The sequence below is a fragment of the Cetorhinus maximus genome, chromosome 28 (assembly GCF_964194155.1).
Source record: "Cetorhinus maximus chromosome 28, sCetMax3.hap1.1, whole genome shotgun sequence".
NCBI classification, from domain to species: domain Eukaryota; kingdom Metazoa; phylum Chordata; class Chondrichthyes; order Lamniformes; family Cetorhinidae; genus Cetorhinus; species Cetorhinus maximus.
Window position 1 is genome coordinate 16677125 of NC_135906.1, and position 20855 is coordinate 16697979.

The 20855-nt window shown below is 44.2% G+C and overlaps 1 protein-coding gene across 4 annotated transcripts in view; it reads left to right on the forward strand.

The window, feature by feature from the left end:
* The window catches only part of LOC144668847 (transportin-2), a 35258-nt gene extending 15343 nt beyond the window's left edge, over window positions 1-19915 (forward strand). For all 4 annotated transcript variants that reach the window (XM_078531265.1, XM_078531266.1, XM_078531268.1 and 1 more), the window contains exons 9-24: window positions 292-352; window positions 753-915; window positions 2732-2884; window positions 3920-4145; window positions 4454-4625; window positions 5295-5381; window positions 9142-9249; window positions 12294-12452; window positions 13402-13489; window positions 14081-14179; window positions 15022-15117; window positions 16076-16151; window positions 16406-16505; window positions 17021-17095; window positions 18317-18449; window positions 18967-19915. In XM_078531265.1, the coding sequence (XP_078387391.1) occupies window positions 292-352; window positions 753-915; window positions 2732-2884; window positions 3920-4145; window positions 4454-4625; window positions 5295-5381; window positions 9142-9249; window positions 12294-12452; window positions 13402-13489; window positions 14081-14179; window positions 15022-15117; window positions 16076-16151; window positions 16406-16505; window positions 17021-17095; window positions 18317-18424 (1771 nt within the window). In that variant the 3' untranslated portion in view covers window positions 18425-18449; window positions 18967-19915. The remainder of the gene's footprint in view (window positions 1-291; window positions 353-752; window positions 916-2731; window positions 2885-3919; window positions 4146-4453; window positions 4626-5294; window positions 5382-9141; window positions 9250-12293; window positions 12453-13401; window positions 13490-14080; window positions 14180-15021; window positions 15118-16075; window positions 16152-16405; window positions 16506-17020; window positions 17096-18316; window positions 18450-18966) is intronic.
* Window positions 19916-20855: the final 940 nt, after the last annotated feature.

Below are 20855 nucleotides of genomic sequence, written 5' to 3' on the forward strand. Positions count from 1 at the left end.
CACTGTGTCCAAAGGGAGCCTGTTCCATAAATTCACTGCTTGCTTAATGTAATGATGTTTCCACAAGTCAGTTGTGCACTTTCCCCACTATGTGTGCAGGACATGGTCTTCTGATTCTGCTGTTGTGGACAAAGTGAAACAGATTCTGGATTATAATATCACAGGAAGTATGAGGTGCACCTTTGAATAAGAGGTGCCTTATCACTAATATCAGATACCCTATCTTTGTGTTCTACTTTGGAGGGTGTTCTTTCTGTTAATAAACAAGATCTGATGTTTTGTCTTTTTTAGATTGATTCCTATTTTAGTGAATGGGATGAAATACTCGGAGATTGACATAATACTTTTAAAGGTGAGAACAGTTAGCTGTTGTAATGCTTTGTGAATTGGGTCAGAGCTGAGGATTGGGCAGTGGGTTAGTTGGTCACCTTTTGGTTCCAAACTCAATCACCAGTCTTGTAAGAAGTGAGTTTGAGGCCAACTTGGGAGTTCCTGGTGAATCTTGTTGACAGCTTTGCTGGGAGTTCAAAGGATGACTGGTGAGTAATGGGAAATGGCATGCTAATGCAGTAGACCCTGTATTCTGATATTGGGTTAGTGTGAGGACATTTTATTCTGTGTTGCCTGTACTGCACTAGTAAAATGATCTCTTTCCAAGACTCTACAATATTATCCTTTTATTTGCTGATCTGTCCCGTTATTTCTATTTTGTGCCTATACACCTGTTCTTTCTATTCTGTGCCTGTGTATAGGGTGACGTAGAAGAGGATGAAGCAGTTCCGGATAGTGAGCAGGACATAAAGCCCCGGTTTCATAAGTCCCGCACGGTTACATTGCAGCATGAGGAGGATGCTGCTGAGGAAGATGAAGACTTTGATGATGATGATGACGACACTCTTTCCGACTGGAACCTGAGTATGTTTGTGTAGAGTGACTGCTTCCCCAGGAAGTGTCTGTTTACTCATTGAGCCACTTGGGGAGGTGCCAAGACCTTTAAGCCTCCCACCTGAACTGGTGGGCTAGTGCACCAACCTCTGGTATTGAGCCGTGTTGACTAGGTAGGTCCCTGATCTGTGCTGGGTTAACTGCGCCAAGCTGAAGGGCCCTTCTCCTGACCTCTTTGAATCACAAGTCAGTACTTTTAGGAACAAAAGAGATAAATGGGAAGAGGGAGCTCATCAGGAAGATGACAGAAGGAACCTTAGATTTGTAGTTTCCAAACTCGGTACAAGTCTTTACTTGTTACCAGGTAGGGTACAAATCATGAGAAGGTGAGAGAATGGACCCTTTCTCCCACAGGACAGTTGGAATTGTCCACCACAGTGTAACCTGCCATCTTGTTTGGGTTTATTGTGGTATTGTTTGAGGTCTTGTGTAGACATTTGTTATGATCCAGTTAGGGACCAGTAACATGTTGTTTAAAGTGGAAAAAGTTTGAAATCTTAGTTACTCACTAGGAGAATAAAGCCAGAAGATTCCATGGTTTTAAACAAAAAAAATAAGCTTTACCATAACCATACAAAGAAAAAAAAGCAATCTGCAATATCTTTTCTACTCTAACGTTTAGAATTAACATGAGGTAAATATGAATTAACAGGCTAACTGTGATCTAACACAACACACTGCAAATTTACATGGCAGACGTGACCAAGATACATCTCTCAGATTTCTGAGCAACCCACCCAGATGTCATTGACCGCTGAGTCTCAAAATCTCATTAAAACTCTGTCTCCACCAAGTGGGATTTCAACTCTTCACTTTTGAAAATCTACCCTCTGAATTCCTTCAAAAGCCACCCTACCTTGGACTGACTCAACAACTGCTCACCTCCGGATGGTTAAATCTCTCCTGAGACTGTTCCATGCGATTCACAAAGCTGCACTCTTGCCTCTAATTACCCACACAGTTCTAACTCTTTCGCAGATTGCTAACTTCACTAATATGGCGCTGCCCCTTGGTTTCTCTGGACTCCAGTCTCCCAACTGCGCAGAGCTATAAATGTCTCCCAGGGCTTCTCTGAGCCCTATCTGCCTAGCATGGAACCAATGATCTTCTGCCATCTTCTCAGCTCCCCAGGACTTTTCTGGGCCCTGACTGCACTGAACAGCTCCCAGGGCTTCTGAGAGCTGCAAATCAATAAGGTTCAAATTAAAACTGACCACCTCTCCCAGGAAACACACAGATAAATTGAAACTAGAGAACCACACTAAGCTCCACCCATCTGCATGATGACGTCACCTTTCAGGGTTCACTGGATGCTTTTAAACTAATTTAGCTCTAACTCCGAAAACAAAACATCTCCTCTGGACTGCACTTCTTTCCAAGTGTTAGACATCTTATCTCCAGCTAAGTAAGCCCACCTGCTGTTTTATGGCTCCATCTCTCCTATTCTGACTGCATTAGACAATCATGGGTAACCTTCTGAACTGCCATTTTCTTTTAGATGTTTTGGCAATCTCTAAAGCTGAGCATTTTAGTTACCTTCACAACAACAATCTTCCCAGAACTAAACATTGCCTCTAAGTATTAATATGAACCATTAGCTGGATATTTGTCACATTGGAGTAGTTTGACCTAATGGTGGGCCTGGTATGCTGTTTACTCTGGAATGGCTGTGTTTGCAAACACACTGGGTGACTATACAGACTCTAGGTTGTGTGACTGTGCGTGTGCACACTAGTGTGTATGTACTGGATGAACACTGCTCTTCATGCCACTGTTTTCCTGTCAGGGAAATGCTCAGCTGCTGCTCTGGATGTCTTGGCCAATGTTTTCCGAGACGATCTTCTTCCTCATCTTCTGCCACTACTAAAGGGGCTGCTGTTCCATCCAGATTGGGTTATTAAAGAGTCCGGAATCCTGGTTTTGGGAGCAATCGCAGAAGGTATGAAGCAAGAATTGAATGTTGGAAATGTGAGCTGAGCTGAGAGTGAGAGCAGCTTTTAAAGGGGCATGCTCTCTGAGTGCAGAAATCAGTGAGAAAGCCTCTAATACCTGATGTGTTTTTGCCTGAATTCTGGACAGCTGGTTTCAACTTGTCCTTGTACCGCTACATAACATTCAGTTTATAACTCAGGCTGCTGCAGTTAGACCTAGATTCCACAAGTTTTATAAATGGTTTTTTCCCCCAATGCTTCAAATGTGCAACTTTCAGCTCTAAGATCTGTCTCAATACAAGAGTCTGAGTTAATCAGGCACACGACAAGTTGAGCTTTGAATTCGATTTGACCCTGATCCGAATCTGTAAGTACAAGTACAGTGTCTCAAATCTGACTATCCAAAAACCGGACATTTTTTTAAGGCTGCCATGCATGAATTTTAATATTAGATGAGTAAAATATAACTTACTAGCTTGTTCGGCTAGGTGTTGCAGTGACGTGCCAACACCCGTCTTTTCCCACACTAAGTGGTCCGAGCAACCCTTGACCTTGACCTGGTCTGAACTGCCCAACCCGAAAACCAGCAAGACATGAAATCTGGCATGGACTCAGTCCTGAAGTTGCTGGTTTTGAGATTCTGTACCTGTAGCGTACAATGCACCCTCCTCCTCCAGTTATATCGATCTTGCACCCCTCCCCATATCCATTTCTGTCTATTCTTGGTGAACGTATAAATTAGGAGCAGTAGGCCATTTAGCCCCTTGAGCCTGTTCTGCCATTCAATAAGATCATGATCTGATTGTAACCTCAACCCCACATTCCTGCCTACCTGCGATAGCCTTTTCACCACCTTGCTTATCAAGAACCTATCTACCTCTGCCTTAAAAATATTCAAAGATTCTGCTTCCACCTCCAAAAACTCACAACTCTCTTGCGATATAGGGTAGAGCCTGTTAATAACCCCACACAATGTGGACAGTGATCCTATTTATCCTCACCCTGTTGGTTTGTGCCTAATCCTGCTTTATTTCTACCCCCAGGTTGTATGCAAGGAATGGTTCCGTACCTCCCTGAGTTAATCCCACACCTTATACAGTGTCTGCCGGATAAGAAGGCACTAGTGCGCTCAATCGCTTGCTGGACACTCAGCCGCTATGCACACTGGGTGGTCAGCCAGCCGCCAGACCAGTATCTGAAACCACTGATGACTGAACTCCTGAAGCGAATCCTGGATGGAAATAAGCGAGTACAGGAGGCAGCATGCAGGTAAAGTTGGCTTTGTGTTTTCAGCTCTGTACTGCTTGTGACTCTAGAAGTGATGAATAGTGTGATAGTATGTGTATTCATAGTGTCTGAATTGGAGACTGCAGTATAGGTTGTCTGTTATAGAGGATCCTTAGGGTTATTCCGCTGAGGTTTTAGCAGTTGGTGGGGGAGGGTGGTGTTTGAATTTAGAACTGATTCAGTCACAGTGCTACTTTTCACTTCCTGTTTTGAGTGGTTGTAAGTTTCTCCTGACTGACCTTGCCAACTCCAATCTGTGTCCCTGACTCGTGCCTTTCTTCTTCCTGCAGTGCGTTTGCTACGTTGGAGGAGGAGGCCTGCACAGAGCTGGTCCCATATCTCAGTTACATCCTCGACACACTGGTCTTTGCATTTGGAAAGTACCAGCACAAGAACTTGCTGATTCTGTACGACGCCATTGGTACATTGGCCGACTCTGTGGGACATCACCTCAATCAGCCAGTAGGCAGTTGCTGTGGATCTGACTTTTATATAGTGGCTGGGGTGGGGTCAAAGTATGCAATGCGTAGATTTCAAATTCGCCAGCCTGGGGTGCTGAAGCCAATGCATAATTCAGGCAATGTTTTTATTTGGAACTCTTGGGTAAGGGAGCGAGGCCTAAAGGACACTAGCAAGAGTTATAAATTAACCCTTGCAGCAATGGGCTCCGGCTGCTCACTGCATTTGTCACTCAGCATGTTGCTCTAAATTGGCAGTGTTGGCTCAGGAGGTGAAATTCATTCTCCACCACTTGAAGTTATAGCAGTGCACAGGACAGCACACCTGCTTTTACTGATTGCTGGATAGCTTAAAGCTGTTAGAACTGCCAACATGATATGGCTGACCTGTGGTAATGGAGACCATTTCCTGGAGTCTTTGTTCTGGGACTTTCTGGCTTGGTGTGCTCACTCCATACATTAGTTTTTGCTTGAATTTTGACTTTTGAGGCAGCAGCTTAAAGAAATTAACTATGTATTGGTGATTGCCTGTTCCCTGGAATCTGACTGAACAAGAGGGAGATGGTTTCATTGTGTGTGTGGCTGCTGTGCTGCTGTTTTACTGTGTTGGAGGGACAAGGATACTTGGGTTCTGCATGCATTAATGGCAGAATGCTCCGCTCTGCACCCACAGGAATACATCCAGAAACTAATGCCCCCTCTCATTCAGAAATGGAACGAGTTGAAGGATGAAGATAAGGATCTCTTCCCACTGCTGGAGGTGAGTGTCCATTGAGCAGTATGGTAACCCAGCGACACCTGAGGTAGTGCTGAAGCTATACATGAAGATCAGTGGGCTGCATATTCTGTCTCTGCATCTGAAGCCACTAAAAAGCACAGAGTTTAAGTTAATAGAATCCTAGAGCTTTAAAGCACAGGAGGAGGATATTTGGTCCCTCGTGACTGTGACCCTCTTTGACCCACCTAATTCCTTTCTTCAGCTCTTTAAAACACATCTTTGTTGAATATTTATCCCTCATGCTTTATGAAATTATGGATTCTGCTTCCACCGCTTTCTGGCCAGGAACTTTGTGTCCTAACATCAAGCTGCAGCAAAATGTCCTGCTTATCATCTCATCTATATTTTCCTGGTGATCTTAAATTGATTCATCTGGTTACCAGCTCACCAACCAGTGGAAAAGTTGTGCCCCTATCACTCTAATATTGCCTGAATAAAGCATTCCCCCACCCCACCCCAAAAACATTGAAGGTCCAATGTTGCCTGACCCTGCTCAGGCCATCCTTACAGTGCTCTGTACAGTCCTGGTCTCCATCCTATAAAAAGGGATATGGAAATATTGGCGAAAAGCACAAAATAGATTTTACCAAACTCTGAGATTACAGCAATCGGGGAAGATTCAACTAGCTGGGGCTTTTTTTTTTCTTTTAAAAAATAGAGAAGACATAGAGGATACCTAACAGATATTTCCAATTATAAATAGATTGGATAGGATGGAGAAAATCGAAAAGTAGAGGTTCTAAGTACAAAAGCAAATACTGCAGATGCTGAAAATTTGAAATAAAAGATCATAACCCCACTCCCATTTTTTTCAGATAGCATCAAAGATAGACCAATCTTTTGTCTCTTTACTTGTCCTATTACCATCTCCTGTTATTTAATCTTTTGCTGCGTTCCACCCTATCAAGTCTTTTCCTTTTGTTCTTTCTCACCCCACCTCCCGCCACCCTCCCTGCTTTTCTGACTTTTTGTTTCGTAGTACAGAACTTTGAGTATTGCTGAAAGAAAGAGACATGTCTAGACTTTTTGTCTTGTACTCATCAGGACACTCACAAGAATACCAATATAAGGGGAAAAGCAACAATTATACTGTATGTGAAGAGGGTGCTGATTGGTTGGCAAGTGGCGTTGCCATGGAGAGTGCATCACTGATTGTGACTGACAGTTAACTGCAAAGCATTGTTGGAAATTTAAACCAGGCAGCTTGACCCTGATTGGTCAAGGCATTACCCTGAGGAATGAGTCAGCGAATGGCTGTCTCTTATTTTGTTTAGCTGAAACAGGCACAATGTGTGTACATGTTCTTTCTGTGTGCCAAAAACAGGGCCTTGTGTATTGATATATGTAGCTTCCAGTACATGCAAATGCGCCACATTACGAGCCTGACTGACATCTTAAATTGGTTGTCAGTGTAATTCTTAGCACACTGAGGATTATTTAGCAAATGTTGTCCAATCACAGAATCACACCTAATGTTGCACACTGTTTTGAGTTTTGCATCTCATGGGCTGGTTGGGTATGGTCTGTACCTTGCCCATTGCAAATAGCAGCTGGGACATGCTGTTTGATGCAATCTGCCAGTGTTTGGGACATACGGCCTATATACCTGGCATCACACTGGCACTGAAACTCATATCCCACATTACTCGTTTGTATGATAAGCAGAACGTCTTTTTAGCTCAACGGCAGCATCCTGTTAATGGCAAATACCACTCATGTTGCTACTGCATAGTAGCAGTGTGAAACAGCTAGCTCACCTGTTACTCAAATTTTTGAGAGATCTTTCTCTTCTAGGGCAATCTGAGGTGGACTGTGCACTTTTCAGGGCTGAAAGTGACAGCCTTAGGCCTGTTCATGGGTTTGCATGATATACAGGGTGAAATGATCTGATCAGGGTAGCCATTATCCTGCAGGATGCCTTTGAGCCCTATTTCAGCATCAAGCAAATGGCTTGGGCCCTATTTTACAAGATTGCCAATAAGACCAATCTTAGCTGTGGAACTGTAAGAATCCTAATGCATGTATTGAGCAGTGAAGATAGGCTTGTGGTAGATTGTAGTAGAGAATCCCTTGGCAGATTTCTCAACTAGTCTGTCAAGGAAGAGGAGTTCATTTGACTGCTCCATTTCATAGGTGAATTGAGCATGAGATGGAGATCATGGGCCCTAGGTATGTAGGCCATGTGTACCAAAGACTGGCGGATTGTATCAAGCAGCATGTCCCAGCTGCTGATCGCAATGGGCAGGTACAGACCATATGCAACCAGCCCGTGCTTGCAAAACTCAAAACATAGTGTCCAACATTAGATGTGATTCTGCGATTGGACAACATTTGCTAAATAACCCTCAGTATGCTAAGAATTACGCTGGCAAAAAATTTAAGATGATCAGTCAGGCTCGTAATGTGGTGCATTTGTGTGTACTGGAAACTACATGTATTAATACACAGGGCCTTGATCTTTGCAGACAGAAAGAACATGTACGTGCACTGCGCCTGTTTCAGCTAAACAAATTAAGTGACAGCCATTCGCTGACTCATTCCTCAGGACAATGCCTTAACCAATCAGGGTCAAGCTGCCTGGTTTAAATTTCAAACCATGCTTGGCAGTTTAATTGTCAGTCACCATCAGTGATGCATTCTCCATGGCAATGCCATTTGCCAATCAATCAGCACTCTTCACATAAGTATAAATTGTTGTTTTCCCCTTATTGGAGTGTCCTCATGAGTGCAAGACGAAAAGCTTAGACATGTCTCTTTTTTTTAAGCAATACTTTTTGCTTGCTTAAAACCTTTTCCAGTTCTGATGATAGGCCATCAGTCTGAAGCATTAACTCTGTTTCTCTTTTCGCAGATGCTGCCTGACCTGCTGAGTATTTCCAGCGTTTTGCATTTTTGACATAAAGACGAGATTGTTACTAATAAATCCAATAGGAAAATGGGAATACATTTCTTCACTCAGTGGTTAGAATGTGGAACTCAGTGAAGTTTTAATGGTTTCAAAAGGAAATATATAGTCCATGAAAGAAAAAGGAATTGAAAGCTAAGCTGAAAGGGTACGATGAGGTAGAATGGAAGGAGACTTGCGTGGAGTATAATCAATAGCATAGACTATTTGGGCTGAATGTTCCATGGAAGTTACATCTTATGCATTACTATAGTCTTTAAATGCTGCCTAAATTGGTGCACTTTGTTTATAGTCCTGATCCTCACAAAGCAGGAAGATTGCTAGTTTAACCCTTGGTCAGTGCTGATCTCAGCACCAGAGGCATCTCGGCTTGGAGAGGTACACTACCTGGGCTCCCTGCTCCTGATCACTGTCCAGGAACTCTCCTCTGAAAAGTGTGAATGGAAGTCCTCATTTGGACAACATTGGGCTTATAATACTCTCTGTCACATTCACTTTCACTGCTGCCTTTGGTATTGTGTCCCAGCCATAGTTAACATTCCAGGAGATGAGGGAATTCAGTTTCTTTTTGGGGTGCGGTTTTTTACTGGAAGCTGTCATGTTGTAGAGAGTGTTTTAGATTGTTCAGTTAGCTTTTGCTGCTCTTATTGTTGAAGCTTCCATATCTCCTTGTCATGCCTGACCCCAGGCTGTGATCCCAAGATAAGCTATCTGATGTACAGCCAATGCTAATGGTTTTGTTACAAGTGTGGTTCCCTTGATGGCTGTTGATATTGCCCCTAACTCTCTGCCTTTCATTTGTGGTATCGATATTCATTGCTCTTTATTCTTCCTTAGTGCCTCTCTTCAGTGGCCACTGCTCTGCAGAGTGGCTTCCTCCCCTACTGTGAGCCTGTGTATCAGCGCTGTGTAACACTCGTGCAGAAGACACTCGCCCAAGCCATGGTAAGCTCTTTATAACTGGCATTTGAATGAGGAGAACATGCATTGTGAAGTTTGATTGTGGGAATCTCTCAATCTGTGAATTTTCTGTACTCGTCCTCATCCAAAGTAGCTTCACAGATTGAGATTCAGTAGTAAGGTACATCCTCGCAGAATGCATACTGTCTGTAGCTGCTGCAGCGGATGAACTAGTGTGAGCTGAGAATAGTGGCCCAAAACTCCATGGTCTCATCTTCAGCCTCTTTTGGTTTTAATGTAGATTTGCTTGAGTGCTGTTTAATCAGTAGAATACTTGAAAATGGAGAGGTGGGCATAGGGGGTGGTTGGGGTGTTTATTGAAATAGAGATTTGGCTATTAGCTGAGCAGGACCAGAAACCCATACTAACCAAACTGTCAACTTCTATTTTTATTCACTGTGTTGCTGTAGACAGTTTAACTCCTTTGTCTACTGCATATAGGTGGTGTTCGTAGAATCATAGAAAGCTTACAGCAAAGAAAGAGGCCACTTGGCCCATCATGTGCACGCCAGCCAAAAAACGAACCCTCCCCCCCAGCCTAATCCCACTTTCCAGCATTTGGTCTGTAGCCCTGAAGGTTATGGCGCTTGAGGTGCATATCCAGACACTTTTTAAAGGAGTTGAGGGTTTCTGCCTCTGCTACCCTCTCAGGCAGTGATTTTCAGACCCCTACAATCCTCTGGATGAAAGAAACTTTGCTCATCTTCCCTCTAATCCTCTCACCAATCACTTTAAATCTGTGCCCTCCTAGCCTCTGACCTCTCTGGCCCTTCCCATCTGCTCTATCCAGGCCCCTCAATCTTGTACATCTCAATCATTCTCCCCTCAGCCTCCTTTGTTCCAAGGAAAACAACCCCAGCCTATCCAACCTTTCCTCATAGCTGTCATTTTCCAGTCTTAGCAACATCCTCATAAATCTCCTGTACCCCCTCGAATGCAATTATATCCTTTATGTAATGAGGTGATCACAACTGCACACAATACTCAAGTTGTGGCCTGACTAATGTTTTACATAGTTCCAGCATAACCTCCCTGCTCTTATTTATTATCCAAGGCATAGAATATGAAAGGGTTCCATATGCTGCCTTAACCACTTTATCAACTTGCCCTGGGATCAGGGATCTGTGGACATTCACGCCAAGATCTCTCACTCCTCTACACTTCTGTCTCCCTGCATTTATTGTGTATTCCTTGCCTTGTTTGACTCCTCCAGATGCATCACCTCTCACTTCTCTGGGTTGAATTCAGTTTGCCACTTTTCTGCCCACCTGACCAGTCCATTGATGTCTTCCTATGGTACGGCAATCCTCCTCACTGTCTACTGCATGGCCAATTTTTGTGTCAACTGCAGACTTCTTGATCATTCCCCCTGTGTTTACGTCCAAATCATTAATCTAGACGACAAAAAGCAAGGGACCTAGCTCTGAGCCCTGCGGAACCCCACTGGAAACAGCCTTCCTGTCACAGAAGCACCTGTCAGCAACTACCCTTTGTTTCCTGTCACTGAACCAACTTTATATCCAGCTTGCTACATTCCCCTGGATCCCATGAGCTTTTTTTTAACCAGCCTTCCATGTGGGACCTTGCCAAAAGCTTTCCTAGAATCCATGCAGACCACATCAACTGCACCATCCTCATCAATCCCCCTTTGTTACTTCCTCAAAAAAATTCAGTTCAGTTAACAAATCCATGCTGACTATTCTTGAACCTTGTCTAAGTGACAGTTTTATCCTGTGTCTCAGAATTGATTCCAATAATTTGCCCACTACTGGGGTCAGACTGACTGACCTGTAATTATTCAGTCTATCTCTCTCTCAATTTTTCAACAAAGGTACAATGTTAGTAGGCCTCCAATCCTCTGGCATCTCACCCATATCCAGTGAAAATTGGAAAATGATGGCCAGACCCTCTGCAATTTCCTCCCTGGCTTCTTTGAACAGTCTGGGTTACATTTAATCTGGCCTTGGTGACTTATCTACTTTCAAGGATGCTAATCCCATTAATACTTCCTCTCTCCCTATGTTTATCACACCCAATACTTCATACTCTTCCTCCTTAACTACAATGTCTGCATCATTTTCCTCTTTTGTGAAGACAAATGCAAAGTATTCATTCAGAACCATACCCACATCCTCCTCCTCCACACATAGGTTATCTTTTTGGTCTTTTACAGGCCCTGCTCTATCCTTGGCTGCCCTCTTACTCTTAATGCATTGATAAAAACATCTTTGGGTTCACCTTGATTTTTCTTACTTGCCAACATTCTCTTTGCTTTCCTGATTTCCTTTTTGATTTCACCCCTCCTCTTTCTATATTCCTCTCAGTATTGAGTCCTCAGTGTTGGATATAAGCTTTCCTTTCCTGCCATTTTACCCTTTAAGCTCCTTGACATCCAAGGGGCTCTAGATTTGGCTGTACCACCCCTTTCTTTGTGGGAACATGTTTACTCTGAACCCCTTGAATCTCCCCTTTGCCTCCCACTGCTCTGACACTGGTTTGCCTTCAAATAGCTGTTTCCAGTCCACTTTTGCTAAATCACTCCACTTAGTAAAATTGGCCTTGCCCCAAATTAGAACTCTAACTCCTGTTCTATCTTTATCCTTTTCTATAATTATGTTAAAACTAACTGAATTATGATCACTACCACCAAAATGCTCTCTATCTGTCACTCTTTCCAGTTTCATTTCCTAAAACTAAGTCCAGACCATGCCCTCTCTTCTTGGACTTGCTACATACTGGCCAAAAACGTTTTCATGAATGCACTTTAAGAATTCTGTTCCCTCAATTCCTTTCACACTAAAACGATCTGTTGGGAGGGCTGATGTGAAATATGGAGTGATTCTTTTGTGTGGGAACATGAGATGTTGACACCTACCTGGTCCTGTTAGACCTATACTACCCACTGGTTTCATGAGGGCAGTAATCATCGTGCACCCCAAAACCGACAGCTGATGCTCACCCTCATGTACTTCGCAGAATTGTAGACTACCTGTTTCCCACTGATAGATTTTTGCTCTGGCTGTTTCCAGATGTATAACACGCAACCAGATCAGTACGAGGCTCCAGACAAGGACTTCATGATTGTAGCATTGGACCTGCTGAGCGGCCTGGCGGAGGGATTGGGTGGTCACGTTGAGCAGTTGGTAGCACGGAGCAACATCATGACCCTTCTTTTCCAGTGTATGCAGGTAAATGAAAAGGAAACTCAGACTTAGATTTCTATAGGGCCTTTTGTGACCTCTGGATTTCCTAATGTGCTTCACAGGGTGTGTAGTCATTGTAATGTAGATGACCAATTTTCACACAGCAATGTCACAGATAAATGACAAGTGTTTGTGTAAAGGTAAACAACTCTTCAAAGGGTCTGAATCAAAACATGCTGAACAACCTTTGAACGTTTTTATTTGTATAACCTTTTATGTAATAACCTTTTAAATCTATTGTCCTTTGTGTGCATGTGGCTGTTGGAGGGTTACTGTGAGGTGCATATACTTGCTGTGAAGGAACATAGACTTATGCCACCCATCTGTTCTGTTTGAACAGTACTGAGCAGTAAAGCATTCTCCAGGACTGTAGTAGAGCTCAGCTCTTCCAGTAATGCTAAGATATCTTTTTATAACCACCCAATGAGGCAGGAGGGGGTCTTGGTTTAATGTCACACCTGAAAGACAGTGCCTCCCTCAATATTGTGCTAATTTATGTGCTCAAGCAGTGCTTGAAGTGTTGACCTCTGGCTGCAGTGAGAATGCTACCATCAGCGGTCTGAAAAGGTAGCCCTGCTGCTGTGGCTCTCTGAGCCTGCACTGGGTGAATAAATTTTTGAAGATGAACTTGTGACGGCTGGACGAATATATTATCTGATCTAGGCCCTACATCTGTGGCCTGAACTATTCAATGCTAGACAGCACCTTCAAGTCTGCCTCATAATCTGGCCTGAGCATTAGTCCTGAGGAGTGTACTCTTAACCTGGTTGTGCAGCCCCGCTTAGCTAGATATTGGGCAGTGAAAGGAAACTCCTGTTCATAAAGGAAGCCTGCCTTGCTGAACAGGGTGAGGGTGTGCTGGGAGGTTGATGCAGTGATGTTTGATCATTATATTATGGGGGTTTGTGACCTGTGCTGCCTTATCTCTCTCTAGGATACGATGCCTGAGGTTCGGCAGAGTTCATTTGCACTTTTGGGTGATCTCACCAAAGCCTGTTTCCAGCATGTGAAACCATGTATAGGTGAGTGCAGTCGATATTAGACACCAGGGCTTCTGTATACCTTCTATTGTATAGAGCTGCTTTCTTACTGGCCTCTTAAAGCTCTGCCATGAGGTGGCAAGAAGGCGGGGGTGAAAGTTTGTGGGGAAACTCTTCAGTGTTTGGAAGTAATTCCTGCTCTGGAAGTCATGAATAATGTGTTACTGACCTCTATGATAGTTCATATATTCACACTGTCTAATCCAGAGTTCCTTTAATATTCTTTTACCTGTCCTCAGGTGCCTGCTGCCATCCCTCCCTGTCCAGATGGTGGGCCATATGGCCTGTGACTAGCAGCCAGCTGATTTGTGGGCAGCAGGAATGGGGTTGCCCCTCACCATTGGCATAGCCAAGTTGTCCTTGTACTGAGGAGCTGTTTTAATCCTTGCTCCCGGTGCTGAGCTCAGGATGATCTGGACCCTCAAATCCAGGTTCCAGGTGATCTTGGTAGGGTGGAGAAGATGCAGCTTTGTAAAGTGGGCTGAGGGCTGAAATATTTCCCTGTTACTGCTGGATTGATGTGATTTTGTTTTTAACTCCATTCCTCTTTTCCTTCTTCTCCCCATCTCTTAGCTGAGTTCATGCCAATTTTGGGAACCAACCTGAACCCCGAGTTTATTTCTGTGTGCAATAATGCTACCTGGGCAATCGGAGAAATCTGCATGCAGATGGGTGAGTTGCTTTCGGTGAAGTCTGAAGAGCTGGAGGAGAGTGGTGGAGCATTTACTGAATCTTCTGTTTTCATAATATAATCTGATTAGAGATATAAGATGGACACTGCTGCATGGCCTAGTGAGATATGGTCTGTCTTAATGTGCTATGAACCCCACAGACCAGAATCCACCAGCTATTGACCCTGGCCTGTGCTGTAAAGCTAACCTCACTTGTGGCTGCAATTGCTTAATCTTAACCTAGGACTTCACATGCACGTTAGGTATTTTTTTGGACTAGGAAATGGATCCTGATCATTCCCAGTGACTGGCTCCATGTAAATATGAGAGGATTGGGCTGAGATTTGAGGTCATCTACATCCCACAGACACTCATTGAGCTTGAGTGAACAATGGGAACTGGGTGAGATAATCATAAACCTCAAACCCATAGACCCAGGCCAATGTAATCATGATCCCTGCCCCAGTGGAACTGTACCCCAGCAAGGGGTCGGGTGGTAGTACAATGTGAGGGACCTTTGATTCAGTGATCTGTAAGAATATCATGGTTGTGAAACTTTAAATTGGACACTAATATGGGAGAGGAATAGCACCGGTGAAGAATATAAATTTACTGAGTGCACTGTATAGCAGCAACCTAATTTAACAGTAGTGACTTTCAGATTAATGAATTCACTGTCTGCCTTGAAGGGCAGAAGGAATGTTAAGTTTGAACTTAAAAATAAATAACATCCTGGGGAGGGGGAGTGGGTTATCATTGACCAGTAATGTAACTGGACTAGCCATATAAATACTGGAATATCAGTGGAGGTGGAATCTGAATATTAATCTCCTATCCTGGCAGGTGCTGAGATGCAGCCATACGTGTCACTGGTTCTGAATAACTTGGTGGAGATCATCAACAGACCGAACACTCCCAAGACTCTACTTGAGAACACTGGTAAGCTACAAACTGATGTACGTTCCCTGGGGGCCCTGGCCCTGAGCTTGGGATCAAAAGTGAGCACATGCATTACCAAAATCGGTCAAACAATTTTCCTGGTTTAACCATGCCCACCACTGAGATGCTGACCTCATGAAAGCAGTGTGTAATAAGCATGGTGCCTGAGTGAGTGCAGGGCAGGTTGGAAAATAACCACCATCGTTGAGCTATAGCCAGCAGCTATGGAATGAGACCGGCATTAGACGGTAGACACTGCATGAGAACTGGGTGTTGTAGACACTCGATGCACCTATACTTCACTTCACAACAGATATTTAATACAATCTCCAGCCCAATGGCGATGTTCCAGGGCATTTTGGAGCAGCTTGGAGACTGTTGCCTCTTTCCTTCTGTCCCTACTCTGGGGGCAAGTGCAATGTACTTTTTGTGGGTTTCTCATAATTGCTTTTGGGGCAGGTTTGTTGTTATAAAATCATAACTTCCTGAAAATATGCAGCATGGTGGCACAAACTTCCTTGTTTTGGATATGATTCTGCCATTGAGGTTATTGCACTCATAGCCTCGATAGCGAGCCAATGTCTGTCTCCCTGTTCTGCTACCCCCACCCCGTAAGCCAACCCTTATCTGCAATACATTTCTGCAGCCCCAGTGGTCTTTCGTCAAAATAGAAGCCCTTTACCATCTTGAGAGTGTTCTTCTGTGTCCCCCTGAGGATCTGTAGCTGTGACCACCAGGTGAAGCTCACAGGACAGAGCACCAGTGTGTTTATCAAATGGGCGGATGAGGTGGTGACTGGCACCTTGCAACATTGCTATGATGATTAGAAAAAGGCAGACATTTGAATTCTGAACTAAAGGATGTTGAACTTTTCTATTCTGAGCATGTTGACTCTGGGAGAAGCTCTAACTAATGGTGGTGATGCTGTTGGTTGATTTTTCCTGTCTCCTCCCCACAGCTATAACCATTGGCCGTCTAGGTTATGTATGTCCCCAGGAAGTTGCGCCTATGCTACAACAGTTCATCAGACCATGGTGAGTGTTAATTTCTTTTTCCCTCCCTCCCTCCATTTGGTTCCAGAACCATTCAGTGTTTACATCCAGAGGTGGGTTCTCTGACCTCATAGGTGAACTAACCACTCTGACTTTTCAGGCCAACCTGGGTCAGTGCTGTGTGCCAGCTTTGCTGAGAGCTGGTCATGGCTGAAACCCAGATCCTGGCACGAGTAGGGTGGAGTTTCACATTTTTCTACATTCGGACTCCCACAGTGTGGCTTTGTAATTCCCAGGTGCACGTCTTTGAGAAATATCCGTGATAATGAAGAGAAGGATTCTGCATTCCGTGGGATCTGTATGATGATTGGAGTGAATCCAGGGGGCGTAGTGCAGGTAAGGAAATGTTTTGCTGTCTGAAGTGTGACTGTCCTGAGTCGGTGCTGAGTTGGTTGATCTCAACCTGAGTGACCATGGTGTTGGACCACTTGGTTAAAGAGGACAGCATCAACCAGGGTTCCTGCTTCTGATCGCAATCTAGTAATTCCTGCAAAATATAGATATTGGGGAGACAGGATTGGCCTCATCTAGAATGGCTCATGCTGACACTTATTGGGTTCACATGAATGACTATGTGGGTGTGGTTTTGGAGGGTCTGTGCCTGTGGGACTAAAGCCAGCCAAGACTCCACACAGTCGGGAGTAGCGGCAGAGCTGTGATGATGATCCACAATTCTAGGCATTCTGAGGTATTTTGAGTTATGTGGAATGTTACTCCACTTGCTGCAGCCCATTTGTCTTTGTCCATTTGCTGGTGCCTGGTTTAAGCAGCTATATATAGCTGGGCCTTGTACATCCAGTTCAACAGTGTACGAGTTAACAGATTAAAACTGAGCATTTTGTTTCTTGTAGGACTTCATCTTCTTTTGCGATGCTGTTGCTTCATGGGTGAGTCCAAAGGATGACCTGCGTGACATGTTTTATAAGGTGGGTGTGAACTCTGTCCTCTTTCCTGCACTTTAACTTGCCCACAACCAAACACTGCAGCTACTCCAAGTGGCAGATACTTCCTCGGCATTTGAACTGTGCACTGATGTGAAGTTGATGTTGTCGGGTGGGATGCACAGCATGATGGTAATATACTCAAAAACCAGCCAGGAACTCGTTTGTCCCTTCACTCTTACTATGGTGGATATGGTGTTTAGCGATCTAATCTCTGGATTGGGGGACTTTAACTCACATCAGCACTTCAGCATTTCTCTTGGCTTAATCTGGTATGGCATGCCTTTGGGGTGGATGTTTCTGGGTCTCTTGGAAGCTCTCAGCCTTGCCCAAGTGAAGAATCTTGATGTGTACGTTCACGGCACCCAACTCTTCCTCTCTCAAATGCTCCATTGCCTCTGTGATAAAGTGCTTGTCCCACGTGGCATGTTGAATGAGCTGAAGTGCCCTCCAATTAAATATCAGGAAGACTGAAGTTATCGTCCTCATCCCCACCTGTTTCCTGGCCATTCCATCCCACTGTACGAAACTTTGGTGGCCTATTTGAACAGGAGCTGAACTTCCCCACATCCTCTCGATCAAGATAAACTGCTTCCACCTCTGTTCATTCCTCGCCTCTGCCCCTAAATCAGCCTTTCTTCTGCTGAGTTCCTCCTGCCTCCAAACTTCAGCTGCTAAGACTATAGGCTGTGAAATTTCCTCTCCAACTTGCTAAGATGCTGCTGAAGCATTTGGTCACCTGTCCTAATGTCTTCACCTTTGGCTTAGTTTTAATTATACTGATTACACTCTGGTGAAGTGCACTAGGACATTTTACTACATTAGAGACCGTTATATACATTCCAGCTGGTGTGTGGTTCCTGGCAGCCAAGTCCCTTCCAACATAGGTGAGTGATGAGTAATCCAGTACAGGGGTGCTTAGGCCTGCTGGAGGCTCTCCCAAGCAGCACTGCACACAGGATTGAAGCAGGAAGCCTGTAGTACAAATGGGTGGCTGTTACATTGAATGATGCATTTACCCTGCTTTCAAATTTGTACTACTTGCTACAGTTAAAGCCATGGGGAGAAAGGGGATGTTTATCCATGATGCTTTTTGTCTTTATTCACTTGTATTACTACCAGAAGAGCTCAGTGAATGATGAGGTTTCACAGAGACTTATTATTTGCTACTTTCTAACATTGTGATTGGTGTTTTTCGTCTTGCAGATCCTGCATGGCTTCAAGGAACAGGTTGGTGAGGAGAACTGGCAACAATTTTCAGAACAGTTCCCACCACTTTTGAAGGAGCGGCTGTCTGCGTTCTATGGCGTATAGCTGAAATTAAGGGACACAACGTCAGGTGGGCATCCTGAGATCAGGCATAGGTTTGGGTTTGTCCTGAGGAGTGCAGTCAGGCTTTTCTCCAACAGGCAGCATCTCCCTGACCCAACTTGTTCACTTTGAGATCCTTTGGGATTTGGAGTGTTGTTGGAAGCTGTCTCCTCTCCTGGTGTGTGATTTGTGTTCTTTGCATTGGGCTGGAAAGCACAGCCTTCTCTTAAAGGGATTTGAAATGGGAATGAGGTTGGGAAGTCTTTGCCCTCCTCCCCTGTTCACGTTCTACTCCAGTGCTGAAAAGAATCTCGATGCCTGGCACTGGTCTGTCCTGGCAGATTATGGACTGGCGGAGATTCTGGGCACTGCTAAGGTCTGTTTTGGGGAAGTGGGGAGGAGCAATTATTGTGCAGCTTAATTGTGGAATTTAAAGCTGATTCATTGACTGTTAGAGTCCTTGTGACTACTTTGAATGCTATTTATTAATTTCTGATATGCTCTGGATTAATACTAAAGTCTCTCTCTTCTCTCTCTCTCATCAGGTTTCTGTTGCTGGGAGGGCTACTGGGAAATCATCCACATCTAAGAGTTGCACTGCCCTGTCATTGGGGGGTTAGGGTGGAGTTGGTGGGACTAAAAACACGCCCCCTTTCTCCGAAAATATCGGGGGAAAAACAGCCTCTAAACCAGAGCAAACTGGATTAATTCGGCAGCAAGATCTGGTACGCCTTCTTTCTGAAGAGGGAATCTGCCACTACACACGGGACATTCCAAAGATCCCGAGGGTCAAATCTCTCAGTTGGACAACTCGGGAGGGGGCAAAGTGTGGGAAATTTAGGAAAATAAATTAAAATATAGGCAAGCGTAGTGAAGAATTCCACAAGATTAATAAAATCAGCTAGAATCAAACGGCCTTGTCCATCTAAATTTGGGACATTACAAGCCTGATGCTTGTGCCGTGGTTTAAGGGTAGAAGTTTTTAAAATTAAAAAGAAAACAAACTTTTTTTAACACATTAAAACTAGAAAGCATACCGAGCTTTGTACTGTCGCATAGATACCCCAGCAGTCGTCAAAAAGAGAGTCACTGTTTAAAGCTAGACTGCATGGAGGTGAGCTGTAATAGTCTAGTGATCTCTGAATAGAACGTAATGAGTGGTAATGTGTGTGTGTAGATCAAGGCTTCACTATCTTTTCCGATTGGGTTGTAAAGGATCGTTCCAATGTGGACCGACGGTCAGCCTTCCGCTCCCCTCGAGAGGCAGGAAGTGGGTAGGAGAGGCTGGTATGAAAGCCTGTACCTTGATACTGTAATGAAGCATGTCTGTGCTGTCATGCTGTGGCAATGCCCTGTCAAACAATGAACTATTTGGGTTTGTTTTTTGTGATAATGTGCTGCTGCGTTCTCTTGTCGTCTTATCCTTAAAACGGAAGTGTAAACTAAAATGGCAAGTGTTCAAAAAGAGAAAAACCCGAACCTTTTCTAAAAAGACTCTTAGTTGCACTTGTGACCTTTTTTTAGATATTAATAGTTAGCTCCATGTAACTGAACAATTTGACCAGTGTGCTGCATTGGACACTGGTGAAGTGTTGACCTTTGACTGGATAGACCTAGGAACTGACCAGTCTGTAGCTGCTGTATTGGAGGATGGGAGAAGCACAAGTGTTGAATAGCTAGTAATGACAGCAAGGAATTGGAGCTAGAGAGGGCAGTTGCATCATTGCGGGGGGTGGGTGGAAGTGTGGGGGGGGTGGCCGGGGTGTGTTGGTGGTACGGTATATTTACTGTGGCATCACTTTTAATCAGTGCATTGGCAGGGATTTCATGTTCCCAGATTAAACCCTTTCAATTAGAATTTTTGGCAGTTTGTTTCCAATCTTAGTCATTGGTGTCAAACGCATGTTGGAATTAGATTTCATGTTGGAAGTGCTCTCCCACCCTCTCTTTAAACTTGCTCTCACCAAAAGGATACAGATGGTTTCCTGCTGTTTTGATCACCCCTGTGGCAATTTGTCATGGTAAAAACCTGCAGACTGAAGAGCAGGCCTGGAACTGATGGACACAGCCCTGTTATAACAGCCCTGAGAACCAGTCAGAGAGTGATGTTGGCTGGTAGCTGCTTGAAGTGACATGTCTTTCCCCTCTCTCTCACGATTAATCAGCAATGTTACCTCGCTGATCAATTTGAGTGATTATTGAAACATTTTTGATGCAAATTCAAGTGCACCTGTGTAATTCCTGGATCAATATTCTGAAAAGATTTCTGCTCCCTGATTCCATTCCCCGTTTTTTTGAAATGGGCCTTCTCCCTCTATATTGGTCACCACTGATCAGTTCCGTGAGGCCCACAGGCTCCCAGTGTCTCCTTTGTTTGTGTGAACTTTGACAGTCTGTGCTGCTCTGTCTTTGACTCAACCCCGCACATGCGCAC